This window comes from Melanostigma gelatinosum, assembly GCF_949748355.1.
Source record: "Melanostigma gelatinosum genome assembly, chromosome: 1".
Classification (NCBI taxonomy): Eukaryota; Metazoa; Chordata; class Actinopteri; order Perciformes; family Zoarcidae; genus Melanostigma; species Melanostigma gelatinosum.
Window position 1 is genome coordinate 913661 of NC_136634.1, and position 14618 is coordinate 928278.

The 14618-nt window shown below is 40.9% G+C and overlaps 3 protein-coding genes across 5 annotated transcripts in view; 2 read left to right on the forward strand and 1 right to left on the reverse strand.

Moving 5' to 3' along the window:
* kcnj11l (potassium inwardly rectifying channel subfamily J member 11, like) overlaps positions 1–1772 on the forward strand; it is a 6511-nt gene extending 4739 nt beyond the window's left edge. For both annotated transcript variants that reach the window (XM_079275513.1, XM_079275512.1), the window contains 2 exons: positions 195–402; positions 1243–1772. In XM_079275513.1, coding sequence (XP_079131639.1) covers positions 195–402; positions 1243–1685 — 651 coding nt within the window. In that variant the 3' untranslated portion in view covers positions 1686–1772. The remainder of the gene's footprint in view (positions 1–194; positions 403–1242) is intronic.
* Positions 1773–5188: 3416 nt separating this feature from the next.
* Positions 5189–12932, forward strand: LOC306780719 (uncharacterized protein). Of its 2 annotated transcripts, none has more exons than XM_079273153.1 (11): positions 5189–5286; positions 5824–6061; positions 8491–8548; positions 8636–8981; positions 9479–9567; positions 9642–9737; positions 9831–9906; positions 10100–10191; positions 10283–10401; positions 10644–10743; positions 12750–12932. In XM_079273153.1, exons 2-11 carry the CDS (start codon positions 5931–5933, stop codon positions 12810–12812), a joined length of 1170 nt encoding a protein of 389 aa, XP_079129279.1. In that variant the 5' UTR covers positions 5189–5286; positions 5824–5930; the 3' UTR covers positions 12813–12932. The 2 variants fall into 2 exon arrangements, with proteins under 2 accessions (XP_079129279.1, XP_079129280.1); XM_079273154.1 differs by having other exon boundaries at positions 5217–5286; positions 5758–6061.
* Positions 12861–14418, reverse strand: lyrm5b (LYR motif containing 5b). Its single transcript, XM_079273172.1, has 3 exons — positions 14194–14418; positions 13723–13776; positions 12861–13224 (listed from the first exon to the last, which is right to left on the reverse strand). The coding sequence occupies exons 2-3, from the start codon at positions 13765–13767 to the stop codon at positions 12979–12981; spliced, it is 291 nt and encodes a 96-aa protein (XP_079129298.1). The 5' UTR covers positions 13768–13776; positions 14194–14418; the 3' UTR covers positions 12861–12978.
* Between the last annotated feature and the right edge of the window lie 200 nt (positions 14419–14618).

The window sequence follows — 14618 nt, forward strand, 5'->3', positions numbered from 1 at the left end:
CATGGGGATATTTTTATTTTCACATCTAACTTTAAATTTTTGTAAAAAAAAATAAAAAAAAAATTATTATTATTATTTTTTTGCTGGCGGATTCGTGGGCCACATAAAATGACGTGGTGGGCCGGGTCCGGGCCGCGGGCCGTATGTTTGACACCCCTGGTTTAAGGTGTTGAGACTGAAGGTTTTACCTGCAGGTGATCCGGCGGACGGTGACGGCGGAGGGCGAGGTGATCCCGGTGTGTCAGCTGGACATCCAGGTGGAGAACCCTCTGAGGAGCAACGGCATCTTCCTGGTGTCTCCTCTGATCATCAGCCACACCATGGAGAGAGGAAGTCCTCTGTACGAGCTCTCCGCACAGTCGCTGGCCTCCGAGGACCTGGAGATCCTCGTCATCCTGGAGGGTCAGGGACCACGTAGACCTGGACGCTGATAGGAGACATAAACACTGACTTAGTTCTTCTACCTGAGAGATTTTACTTTTGCTTTTCTGACTTTTGCATTTCAAATAACATTTGATGTTTGAATTGAATCAGTCTTTAATTGTTCAGGCAAGGCAAGTTTATTAGTACAGCACATTTCAACAACAAGGTAATTCAAAGTGCTTCACATAAAACCATTAAAAGCATCAAAACATCAAAAGAAAAGGAGATTTAAAAACAATTAAAGAAACAGTGTAAGAAATAAAATGCAGAAATGCAGGAAAGTGATGAATATATGAATTGAACGTGGTTCAATTAAAGGCAGCAGCAAACAGAAAGTCTTCAGTCTTGATTTAAAGGAGCTGAGCGTCTCAGCAGACCTGCAGCTTTCTGGACTTTACTGTAAATATTCGTTGATTAATTGATTTCTTGACAGAAAATAATTGAGAAACTTTCTTAATCTTTGCAACATTGACATGAAAATATGAGTATTGTGTTTTCTGTAATGTTGTATTATTATTTTTAATTATTTAAATGACATGATTATATATAATATGATAGTCTATTATATATTATATATAAATGATATATAATATATCATTATATTATATATATATGTTATTCAATTATATACTGTATATATAACATAATATTATATGTAACTACATTATATACAATATTATATTATATATAATCACGTTGTATATAAGATGTTATATCAAACAACAACATCAGCAGTGGTCTAAGTGTTTGTGTTTCAGTAGACAGGAAGTAGACAGGAAGTAGACAGGAAGTGAACCCTGTGTGTGTCTCCTGTCTCAGGGGTGGTGGAGACCACTGGTATCACCATGCAGGCCCGGACCTCCTACACCCCCGAGGAGATCCTGTGGGGGAGGCGCTTCGTCTCCATCATGACGGAGGAGGACGGCCGTTACTGCGTCGACTACTCAAAGTTCGGCAACACGGTTCCCGTCAAGATGTCGTCCCTCAGCGCCAGAGAGCTGGATCAGCTCAGGGGGGTCCAGGAGGGCGACTCCTCCTCAGACCCCATCAACCTGCAGGGTTGGGGGCTGGTCCGGGCTGGGAGGGGGGGCTTCCGAAGAGGAGGAGGAGGATCCTCTGCCCACCAGCCCTGGTACACCCAATCAGAGCAGCCGCAGAGGGAGGCGGAGCACAGAGGACAGAAGAAGAATAAGAAGGTGCGGCTGGAGGTGATCGGACGACGGATCGAAGAGGAGGACGGACTGGGAGAGACGAGCGACTGAGGACCAGATACTCCGACTGGACCTCTGTGTCTCAGTCGAGACTCTCAGGGAAGACGGAACCAGAAAGACGTGGAAACATACAATACAAGGAGAACGTAAAAAGCTTAAAGCTGCAGTCTCTCTAGTGTCCACCAGGGGGCGACTCCTCTGGTTGTATAGAAGTCTATAGAAAATGACTCTACTTCTCTCTTGATTTATTCCCTCAGTAAACATTGTAAACATGAGTTTATGTCTCAATCTCTAGTTTCAAGTCTTCTTCAATACAGCATGATGTTCATTTAGTACATTATGGTCCATTTAGAGTCACACAGACCATAAAGCAGGGGATGCTTTAGGGCGGGGCTACTGTGATTGACAGGTCTCGTAGACCATAAAGCAGGGGATACTTTAGGGCGGGGCTACTGTGATTGACAGGTCTCTAGTAGACCATAAAGCAGGGGATGCTTTAGGGCGGGGCTACTGTGATTGACAGGTCTCTAGTAGACCATAAAGCAGGGGATGCTTTAGGGCGGGGCTACACGCTGATTGACCCTTTTTTGTTTCGGTGGTTCCTTTATAGACTAACGTTAGCTCAGCCTGGAAGAATCATCAACGTTTGTTTGACACAGATTATTTATGTCATAATCTACAATCTAATGGAAGAATCTGATTGGCTGAGGGAACCAGTGATGATGACTTCCTGTTGGCCTACAGAAACTCTTCATCCTTTCAGCTCTTTATTGAACTTTAAAATGTTTTCAAGGCTGTAAAAGTGATTTTGTTGTTCTAGTTTGTTTTGATGTGTTCAAGTGTTTGTGTTCCTTTCATGTTTCTTTACTTCGTGCTATCTTCTCTTTTATCACAAATGATATCCCGGTAACATAAAACAAGTGTTCGTATGTTATATTATAGATATATTGGTGCTGGGCAAGTTAACGCGTTATTATCACGTTAACGCATTCATGAATTAACAAAATGTATAAATGTATTATTAAGCGGACATTTTTAACACAAGAACTGGCAGCGAGCGGTGAACAGCTGTTTGTGTGACATCACTTCCATCTCTTCCTGTTTCCTTCACCTACACTCCCCTGGGTCCTAAGTCCCTCCATGTACAGCTTCTTATCACCCTAAAGTTGTTGTGTGTGTAATATGTATAATAAGCATCATTTGTATCACTACTGAGAATTTAACAACATAAAAACATGATGTAGATATGTTTGCAGTTTAAGATGAATATTTAAATATCATCTCTTACACACATGAAGATAAAGTTATGAACTGAATATCTCTGATCAGAATCATTATAACTGTGTTATAACTGCTGCTGTGTGAAGGGAATACTGCTGCTAACAACAACCTGATGTGTTTAAAGTGTTTAAACCAAATGTTATTGACCTTTAGTTCATAGAGCAGCACTTTAAGATAAAAGTGCACAATACGCTACTTATGAATTCATGATTGATCTTTGCGCATAACAATGGTTCAATAAAATACGGTTCAATGCGATACAGTGGTGCCACGGTTCGGTTTCAATACAACAATCCTCGCTGGTGAGACTCTCTGATTTGAGTCTCTGTTTGGCTTTTGTTTTCTTGTACACAGCAGGAGTGATGGTGTGGAGACCTGGGCTGCTGAAGGAGTCGTGTCACGGGCCTCATAGCACTCAGCATGTTGGTGCAGCTGGTTGATCTCGACAGAGTATGAACCTTGAGCCAGTGTTGGCTGCTCTATAGAGGCGCTAGGGCGCCGCCCCACCTTGAGCCACAACAAATAAAATAAATAAGAATAAACTCTACAAGTTGTCAATATTTGTGTTTTTGAAATATGGAATCACCAGTAATATGTGTAAAATATGATATCTGCGGTAAATATATGCTTTTCCTGCAGGTCCTCCGCATGTGCACGTGTCCTCCGCGTGTGCACGTCCTCCGCGTGTGCACGTCCTCCGCGTGTGCAGGTCCTCCGCGTGTGCACGTGTCCTCCGCGTGTGCACGTCCTCCGCGTGTGCACGTCTCAGCAGCTCTGGGGCGCTGGAGAAACTGCCCAAAAGAGGCGGGTCTATGAAGCAGTTTAGCCAATTGCTGATTGAAGATATAAATGAGTGACATACAATTTAGCCAATCAGTGTCCTCAAATAGATTCAGCGTGGGGCAGAATCGATTCTCTGTCCCACGCTGCACGTTCCCGTCCAGACGAGTCGCCGGCGCCAGCGCGAGCACTGCTCCTCCAAGAGGACGTCCCAAGTCTCTTAATTGCATCATCCCCGTTTCCCTCACTTGCATCCTTTCCTTGCGTCTTAGTCCCTCCCACCAGGGATGCATGGAGGGAACCATGCGAGGAGAGAGGAAACTAGGACATCAGAATCAGAATCATCTTCTGGGACTGAACCCATCAAGGTTTAAGTCCTCCAGTCTGTCGGGGCTGGATTTCACCCCAGAGAGAGGTCAGAGCGCGTGGCCAGCTGCTGTCTGCAGTGGACACGCTGCGATAATAACTCCACCAAAACTGGTTTACAATTAAAAGGAATTTAATCCTACTGATGCAAATACAATTACACAGTGAAGTACACTACTTCTATGGAATATGAAAACAATAAACCCCGGTGCAAAAAACTCTTCCAGCTCCTCAGGCGACACATCCGTCCCTATATTGTCTCTAGTTCTACTTCTAGCTGCTAATCCTAAAACACTTTATGCTTATCTTAATTATACATTTCCAAAACACTTATGATTGTGACTAATTATGAATTCTCAAATATGAATAATTAAACACTTTTATTCTATCTTCTAAACACACAGTTCTACACTCAAATGTCCTACAAGTCTGAGGAGTCACTAAGCACAGCGACTCATGAGATTATTCATATTATTCTATTTGCATGTTTGATTGAGTCATAATTACACTTTGAGGCAACAGCGGATGTAATAAAGGATTATCTGATCTTATCTCGTGTTTTATCACATGTTATTATCACTAGGGCTGCAACAAACTATCATTTAAAAAAGTGACGTCTTCAGAGGTTAAAACTCAAGGATATTTAGTTTACAATGATAAACTTTATTTCATTCATTTTTTTGTACAGATCATTTTACTCAATGTTGTTTTGATTTTATTTTAATTACATTTTGTCTTGTAAAGAACTAAGTTGTAAATTAAGTTCATATTCATTATTATTGTATAAAATGGGAGTTCGATTTGGGTCATAACTGCAGGTTGTATTTGGAAAGTCACAACAAAAACAAGAAAACAACGATTGATTATCAAAATAATTGTTGAATAATGTTTATTAAACGAATCGTTGCATCTCTAATTTAAACTGACTGACATATCCCCTTTTTACAGTTTGTGACTTTATGTATTTCTCCTTTTAATAAATGTATTCAGTGCATTCAATTTTTTATTTCTAATATATTTTTATCCTCGTGAAAAATGAAACTTGGTACTTTTCGAAGGGAATTTTCGGTACTTTTCTCGTGTGACGCCGGAAGTTCCCACTCTTATTTTGAAGTGCACTTCCTGTTGTGGGTTCCAGAGACTCCTCCGTCTCAAGGATCGTCGTTAACTAACCGAAAGAAAAGGACGACAACGTTCAAATCGTGTTAAAGTGCGCAGATATCAGGTGTGTAACGTTGTTGTTATTGATAGAAGGAAAGTTTCATTGATTTTTATTTCGATTTATTCTCGTGTTTGTGTTTCTGTGGGCACTTTAGCTAGCTCTCTGCGCTAACTCAGCTAACACATGCTAATGCTAACAACAAAAACAAGTGATTTTAATTTAAACTTAGTTTGTTTTGTCTTTTTGGTCCTGCTTCATTTTATGAATATGATCTACAGTAACTGTAACGTTTGATCAATAACTTTATTCGACGAACTGTCCTGAACACCAGCAGAGAAAGAGCCGCTTCTATGTTCGTCTTTGTACATTTCTCTTTAGAGATCCTGCTTCGTGTGTTCGTGTGTTCATGTGTTAGTGTGTTCATGTGTGTTCTTCTTCTCCTTCTCCATCTTCTTTTTCTCCTCCTTCTCCTCCTTCTCCATCTTCTTTTTCTCCTCCTTCTTAATCTTCTCCTTCTCCTTCTCCTCTGCATAGAACCTGTACCATCAGATCAATAATTGGTCTCTGTGTTTGTGTCTTCTCTGGTTAATTTATTCTCAGGTGAGTCTACCTGTCGGTATCTGGTGGACATGAGTCCTGATTGGATGAGATCCTAGCGTGTAGAACCAGGTGTTCTAGAACCAGGTGTTCTACCATCAGAGGATATCATGGAGGATCCGTGCGCAGAAAGTCCCTGTTCGTCTGAGCCGGACAGTCCTGGAGGTCTGATCCGAGGCCTCTTGGATCCATCTGAGGTCCTCTACCAAGATCTCTCCATCCTGGTCCCAGAGACACCCAGGTAACATGTACACCTATCTCACCTGCACACCTATCTCACCTGTACACCTATCTCACCTGCACACCTATCTCACCTGTACACCTATCTCACCTGCACACCTATCTCACCTATCTCACCTGCACACCTATCACACCTGTACACCTGCACACCTGTCACACCTGCACACCTATCACACCTGTACACCTGCACACCTGTCACACCTGCACACCTATCACACCTGTCACACCTGTACACCTGCACACCTGTCACACCTGCACACCTATCACACCTATCACACCTATCACACCTGTCACACCTATCACACCTGTCACACCTGTACACCTGCACACCTATCTCACCTGTACACCTGCACACCTGTCACACCTGCACACCTATCACACCTGTCACACCTGCACACCTATCACACCTGTCACACCTGTCACACCTGCACACCTATCACACCTATCACACCTGGCACACCTATCACACCTGTCACACCTGTACACCTGCACACCTGTCACACCTGCACACCTATCACACCTGTCACACCTGTCACACCTGCACACCTATCACACCTATCACACCTGTCACACCTATCACACCTATCACACCTATCACACCTGTCACACCTGTCACACCTGTCACACCTATCTCACCTGTACACCTGCACACCTGTCTCACCTGTACACCTATCACACCTTTACACCTGTCACACCTGTACACCTGTTATAGTCATACAGATATCTTTAATAAATATATTTGTATGACTACAACATTCTCTGTATGAATAATTTACATGTATATAAATATGATATAAATAATATATAAATATTACCTAAATATTATTTATATACATTACATTATTCATACAGAGAACACTGTATGAATGAAGACGTTTTTAGATAATTTACTGCAGTAAAAGTACTAATACACACTCTGAAAATACTCCACAACAAGTAAAAGTCCTGCATTCAAAACCTGACTGAAGTAGAAGTATATAAATGTTGTTAAAGTATATAAAAGTATATATATGTAGTTAAAGTATATAAAAATATATAAATGTAGTAAAAGTATATAAAAGTAGTAAAAGTATTGATTGATCAGGGTTGATGGTTCTTCTGATGGTTCATCTGATGGTTCATCTGATGGTTCCTCTGATGGTTCTTCTGATGGTTCCTCTGATGGTTCTTCTGATGGTTCCTCTGATGGTTCATCTGATGGTTCTTCTGATGGTTCATCTGATGGTTCTTCTGATGGTTCTTCTGATGGTTCATCTGATGGTTCATCTGATGGTTCTTCTGATGGTTCTTCTGATGGTTCATCTGATGGTTCTTCTGATGGTTCTTCTGATGGTTCATCTGATGGTTCTTCTGATGGTTATTCTGATGGTTCTTCTGATGGTTCCTCTGATGGTTCATCTGATGGTTCATCTGATGGTTCTTCTGATGGTTCTTCTGATGGTTCCTCTGATGGTTCATCTGATGGTTCCTCTGATGGTTCCTCTGATGGTTCCTCTGATGGTTCATCTGATGGTTCATCTGATGGTTCTTCTGATGGTTCTTCTGATGGTTCCTCTGATGGTTCATCTGATGGTTCCTCTGATGGTTCCTCTGATGGTTCTTCTGATGGTTCATCTGATGGTTCTTCTGATGGTTATTCTGATGGTTCTTCTGATGGTTCCTCTGATGGTTCATCTGATGGTTCATCTGATGGTTCTTCTGATGGTTCTTCTGATGGTTCCTCTGATGGTTCCTCTGATGGTTCCTCTGATGGTTCCTCTGATGGTTCATCTGATGGTTCATCTGATGGTTCATCTGATGGTTCATCTGATGGTTCTTCTGATGGTTCATCTGATGGTTCATCTGATGGTTCCTCTGATGGTTCCTCTGATGGTTCCTCTGATGGTTCATCTGATGGTTCATCTGATGGTTCCTCTGATGGTTCATCTGATGGTTCTTCTGATGGTTCATCTGATGGTTCCTCTGATGGTTCCTCTGATGGTTCCTCTGATGGTTCCTCTGATGGTTCATCTGATGGTTCATCTGATGGTTCATCTGATGGTTCATCTGATGGTTCTTCTGATGGTTCATCTGATGGTTCTTCTGATGGTGCTTCTGGTGGTTCATCTGATGGTTCATCTGATGGTTCATCTGATGGTTCCTCTGATGGTTCTTCTGATGGTGCTTCTGATGGTTCATCTGATGGTTCTTCTGATGGTTCATCTGATGGTTCATCACCTGCTGGATCTTTAGTCTGAAGGAGAGAGAAGTTAATGAGGAGCAATCACTGAGCTAACGGTGACGTAATGCTACAATCTGTTTAATGAGGACTAAATATGGTCATCAACATATTTGTATTCTTGTTTATTTGCAGACGTATGAGGACACGGCTCTCACTGAGGACCAGGAACTATTCAAACTGTTGACTTGATGTTTTATGTTGCTTATCAGCCCACAGCTCGGCAAGCGGAGGCGACGCGCTCGCGTCTCAGAGCAACCTCTCAGTCCTGTAAGTGTGAACACATTGTCCTCTCGTCTTCAGCTCCGTCCAGATGCTGACGTGTCTGTCTGTGTCTGTGTGCCTGTGTGTCCGCAGCTGTCTGTCATCAGGTCTCCAGGACGACCAGAACTTTCCCATAAATCTAAGCGCAGACGTCTGTCGGCGGTGATGAGCGAGCAGAGCGCCGGCTTCCTTCCTGCTTCCTCTCTCCGGGCGTTTCCTCTGAGCGGCTGGCTGGAGGCGCCACTGTCCACCGCCTCCTGCTCCTCATCCTCCTCCTCATCCTCCTCCTCATACCTCACACCCATATCAGAGGAGGAGGTGGAGGTGGCGAGCTCCTCAGCAGAAGACGGTGCTGCTCGTCTCACCTCCTCCTCGCTCTCCTTCCTCACTGCAGAGGAGAGGAGGTGGCTGAGCGGAGAGCAGGGAGACGCTTCCTCAGGTGAGACATATTTATATACACAAATGTATATATACAAATATATATATATATGTGTATATACACAGGTGCAGCTCAATGAATTAGAATCGAAAAGTGAATTTATTTCAGTAATTAAATTCAAAAAGTGAAACTCATATATGATATCGATGCATTCCACACAGGGTGATATATTTCAAGCGTTTATGTCTTTTAGTTTTGATGATTATGACTTACAGCTAATGAAAACCCCAAATTCACTATCTCAGAAAATTAGAAGATTACATAAGATCAATTAAAAAAAGGATTTTTAATACAGAGATGTTGGCCGACTGAAAAGTATGTCCACACAGTAACATTTCTGTGTTAAAAAGGTTTTAAATGTAATTGAACCGGTAGAAACTCAGTGTTTGTCATCATTACAGTATTATCATTGTTCGTAAATTAAAAAGATGATTTAGTTTAATCAGCTGTTTCTGAAGAGAAGTATAACACTGTTTCTTCTTCTCCTCCTCCTTCAGCTCCAGAGGAGATCGTCATCAGTGACGATGAGGAGGTGGTGCGCTCTGCTCAGGAGGAGGAAGACGAGGCGATGGCTCGAAGTCTTCAGGTGAGAAATCTTCACCTGCAGATGGACGACTCACCTGAGAGAGAAGAAGAAATAATGTTTCTCTGTTCACTCAGGCCCAGTTTGACCAGGAGGAGTCTCACAGCAGACACCACCATCACCTTCATCATCAGCTTCACCGCCATCGTCTTCATCAGCAGAGCCACCATATGGTGAGACACGCACGCGATTCTAACAAGTATAATGTGTGGTTATGTATATCTGTGTAAGAGAAACAGGAAGTGATGTCATGTGGTTCTGTGCAGTTCCCGCCCTACATGGAGCCCAGCTGGATGCCTCACCTCCTGGCTGCCGTCTCTCCTGTGGTCCACTTCGACGACGGTGAGATCCTCGACGGCTTTTCACAATAATGTTTTTTTATTATTTATTATCATTGTCGGCGGTCGCTTCCCGTCGGCGGTCGCTTCCCTTCAATGGTCACACTCGTGTGTGTGTGTGTGTTAATAACACTATTATATATACAGAATAACGACGGAGTCTTGCTCCGTGTTTAGTCTCTGCTGTGTTTCTACAGATCTGATTGGTCGACACAGGAGACGTGGGCGGGGCCGGAGGAGGAACGCCAACCCTGAGCTGTCAGAAGATCTTCAGGGGAACGACTACGAGGTGAGGAGGAGGAGGAGGAGGAAGAAGCAGCTCCTCACATGTCGTGTTTGTAATAAATCTATATTTTAACGTCTCTTCTTTTCTTCTTCAGGCTCTTCTGGCCTTTGAGGAGCGTCAGGGTTCTGTTGTGTCTCACAAGTTGAGTCGGAGCGAAATCCAGATGTTTCCGACGAAAAGCTTCAAGATGACCAACAGTGGAGAGAACACTCAGTGAGTATTGATCAGATAACATGTGTATATGTATATATATTATACACATTATACAGCTGATCATCAGTATTGATCTCTGAGGCATTGATCAGGACTCTAACGGTCAGACTCTTGTGAGCTGTTGCATTCTGGGAAAGTGTTTTATCGTGAAAATAGTTTAAGAAATCATCGTCACTCTGAACTGAGACGTTACATCATTATGAATGTGAGGATGACTCATCTGTTGACGGATTGATTGACAGGTGTCAGATCTGTTTCTGTGACTACACTGATGGTGAGAAGCTGAGGATGCTGCCTTGTTTCCATGACTACCACGTCCAGTGTATCGACCGGTGGCTGAAGGTAACGACTCCTCTTCATCTCTCCTCTTCCTCTCTGAGAGTCAGAACAGTAAACATGAAGTACTGGTTAGCTTAGCTTAGCATAAAGACTGGAAACAGAGGTGAACTGTTGGCCTGACTCCTCCTAATCATTTAAAGTGACACGTGTGATAAACTAAAGTAAAATCTTCTTATATTAAAACATTGAACTGTTTCTTTAAACGTTCAGCTCATAAATAATTAGTTTGTTTTAAATGAGACGTTTTTTTACGTCGACACTTAAAAAGGTTTTTATTGCTGAAATATGGAAGATCTGAATTTGTTTAATTCAAAGTTCTAACGTGTTAAAGTTATTTTAGTCAGCAGAGAATAAACTTCATGTTCCTGTCAGATGTGTTTTCATTGGTGACGGGTCTCTGATCAGTACTCTGATCTGTACTCTGATCTGTACTCTGATCAGTACTCTGATCAGTACTCTGATCAGTACTCTGATCTGTACTCTGATCAGTACTCTGATCTGTACTCTGATCAGTACTCTGATCAGTACTCTGATCTGTACTCTGATCTGTACTCTGATCTGTACTCTGATCAGTACTCTGATCTGTACTCTGATCAGTACTCTGATCTGTACTCTGATCTGTATTCTGATCAGTACTCTGATCAGTACTCTGATCAGTACTCTGATCAGTACTCTGATCAGTACTCTGATCTGTACTCTGATCTGTACTCTGTAATCAGTTCTTTTTGAATATTCTGTGAGAAAAAGACAATTTATTAAAGAATCAACATTTCTTCATTAATCTTGAAACAAATATTTCTTAAGCAGCAAAACAAGAATTTCTAAAATCTTCAAAACAGATTCTCAGATCATCAATGATCTCATCAATGATCTCAACGATCTCCTCAATGATCTCATCAACGATCTCAACGATCTCATCAATGATCTCCTCAATGATCTCATCAATGATCTCCTCAATGATCTCATCAATGATCTCCTCAATGATCTCATCAATGATCTCATCAACGATCTCCTCAACGATCTCATCAATGATCTCAACGATCTCCTCAATGATCTCATCAACGATCTCATCAATGATCTCCTCAATGATCTCCTCAATGATCTCCTCAATGATCTCATCAATGATCTCATCAATGATCTCCTCAATGATCTCCTCAATGATCTCATCAATGATCTCAACGATCTCCTCAATGATCTCAACGATCTCATCAATGATCTCCTCAACGATCTCCTCAATGATCTCATCAATGATCTCATCAATGATCTCATCAACGATCTCCTCAATGATCTCCTGAATGATCTCCTCAATGATCTCCTCAACGATTTCCTCAACGATCTCCTCAATGATCTCCTGAATGATCTCCTCAATGATCTCCTCAACGATCTCAATGATCTCCTCAACGATCTCATCAACGATCTCCTCAACGATCTCCTCAATGATCTCCTCAATGATCTCATCAATGATCTCAACGATCTCCTCAACGATCTCAACGATCTCCTCAATGATCTCCTCAACGATCTCCTCAATGATCTCATCAATGATCTCATCAACGATCTCCTCAATGATCTCAACGATCTCAACAATCTCCTCAATGATCTCATCAACGATCTCATCAACGATCTCATCAACGATCTCAACAATCTCCTCAATGATCTCATCAATGATCTCCTCAATGATCTCCTCAACGATCTCATCAATGATCTCCTCAATGATCTCCTCAACGATCTCCTCAATGATCTCCTCAATGATCTCATCAACGATCCTGTTTGATTGATTAGCTGCTGAAGACGAGACATCAGTAATTATTTCCAAACTCACGTCATCGCTTTTAATTTCTTCGTTATATTGTATCAATTTAAATAACGTTTATTTTCTTAATGTCGTCTTTAATCTACATTATTTATATTGATTGATCAGCTGTGATGTGAAACTAAATGTTTAATCTGCGGATTATAAAATACGTTTCTGTGAATCGTGTGTTTGATGACATCATCATCTTGATTGACAGGAGAACACCACGTGTCCCATCTGCAGAGCAAACCTGGCTGACCCCGCCCCCTCTCACCTCTGACCTCCTGAGAGCTACTTCCTGCTTCATGAAGGACGACTCGTCTGTTTTTACTCTTTTTATTTGGTTGTTTTTTGTTTTTCTGTCCTTCGAACAAAACTAATAAAATCTTTAAATCTGCAGTTTGAATGACTTTAAAATAAACTTTAGTGTCTTTGAGTCGATCGTTTCATTGACGTGTTTGTTCCTCGTAGACGTGTGTTTGTGTTTGTTCCTCGTAGTAGCGTTTCTTCATCGCTCGGTACTTCCTCAGGTAGTACAGCGCCTCCAGCTCTCTGCACACGTACTCTCCTCGACCAATCAGCTCCCTGATCTGCTGCGGGTCGGCGACGCCTTTATTCTTAAGGAACGACGCTCTGAGACGGTCCCTGAAAAAGTCGCCTCCTTTAGGATACTCACGGCCCAGGTGGAGGAGCTGAGGAGGGAGGTGAAGGAGGAGATCAGTTAAGTTTATGATCTTTAGTTTATTATATTAACCCTGAATTGTTCACATTATCATCTGTTTATTGACAAAAGAAAAGCAGCAAATATTCAAATGTGAGATGCTGAAATCAGCTTTTATATTTCACAAAATGCTTAAAAAATAAAGTACCTCAAATGTGTCCTTCAGTATTGTATTATGTACTTAGTTACTTTCCTCTCCTGTATTCTCAGGTTCAGGTCAGTTTTTGACTTGTTTGCTTCAGCTGATTTTATCATAATGTTTTTATTAATAAATATAAGTTAAATATTTACTTCAGATCAAACTTTAAAATCAGGTTGCATTTTTATCCACATTTAAAACAATCAGTTTAAAATTAATTCGAAATATTTAAGAACTTAAAGTTCCCACAGAGAGAATCTGAGGAATCAAATGTAAATCTATATATGGTAGATATAATATATATATCAGAATAAATAAACTCAGACTCACGTTTTTATAGAGTCGAAACACTTCGGCCCTCAAAGGATTTGCCATCGTGCAGATCTGAAAAACACACAGACATTAATATTATAATATTATTATTATATTTATATATTAATGTGTTAATATTGTTAAAATATGAAGACGTCAATATTTTAATACAGAAGATAATATATATTATATGTGTTAATTAAATAATATGTTCTGTATTATAATAAGACATGTGTTAATATAATAATAATATGAACACATATATTATGGTAATATATTATATTAATACAATATTAATATATATTAATATTATTTTCTGTATTCTAATATGTGTGTTAATATAATAATATGAACACATATATTATAGTAATATATTATATTAATACAATATTAATATATATTAATATTCTTTTCTGTATTCTAATATGTGTGTTAATATAATAATATGAACACATATATTATTATTTTCAGAGTAAAGTTCCTTCTCACCGTTCGTAGTGACGTCAGTAGGGAGCTCAAAGATCAGAGTACAGTTCGTTTTATAACAGTTAGCTTCTGTAGCTAACGACACGTTAGCTTACATGAAGCGGCTACAAGTCGCTATTTTCTGTCAGTTGTTTAAAAAGCTCCGGTTGACGTTAAACTCTGGTTTTATATTTAAACTTTAGTCCAGAAACACTGACGTTCAGTCACGAGCTGCGGACGTGGAAACCATCCGAAACGTAAACAACCAAAGAGTAACACATGTAGAGATAGTAATCGTCCAGCACAGACAGAAACGGGTCCAACGATTTCGCGCATGCGCACACTTGCATAATCAGAAGTTCTCACAGAATTTGTGTCTTTTACGGATATTTAGCTTCAAACATGACTGTAACATAGTGTTTCTACACTATGGTATGAGTGGGTTTACA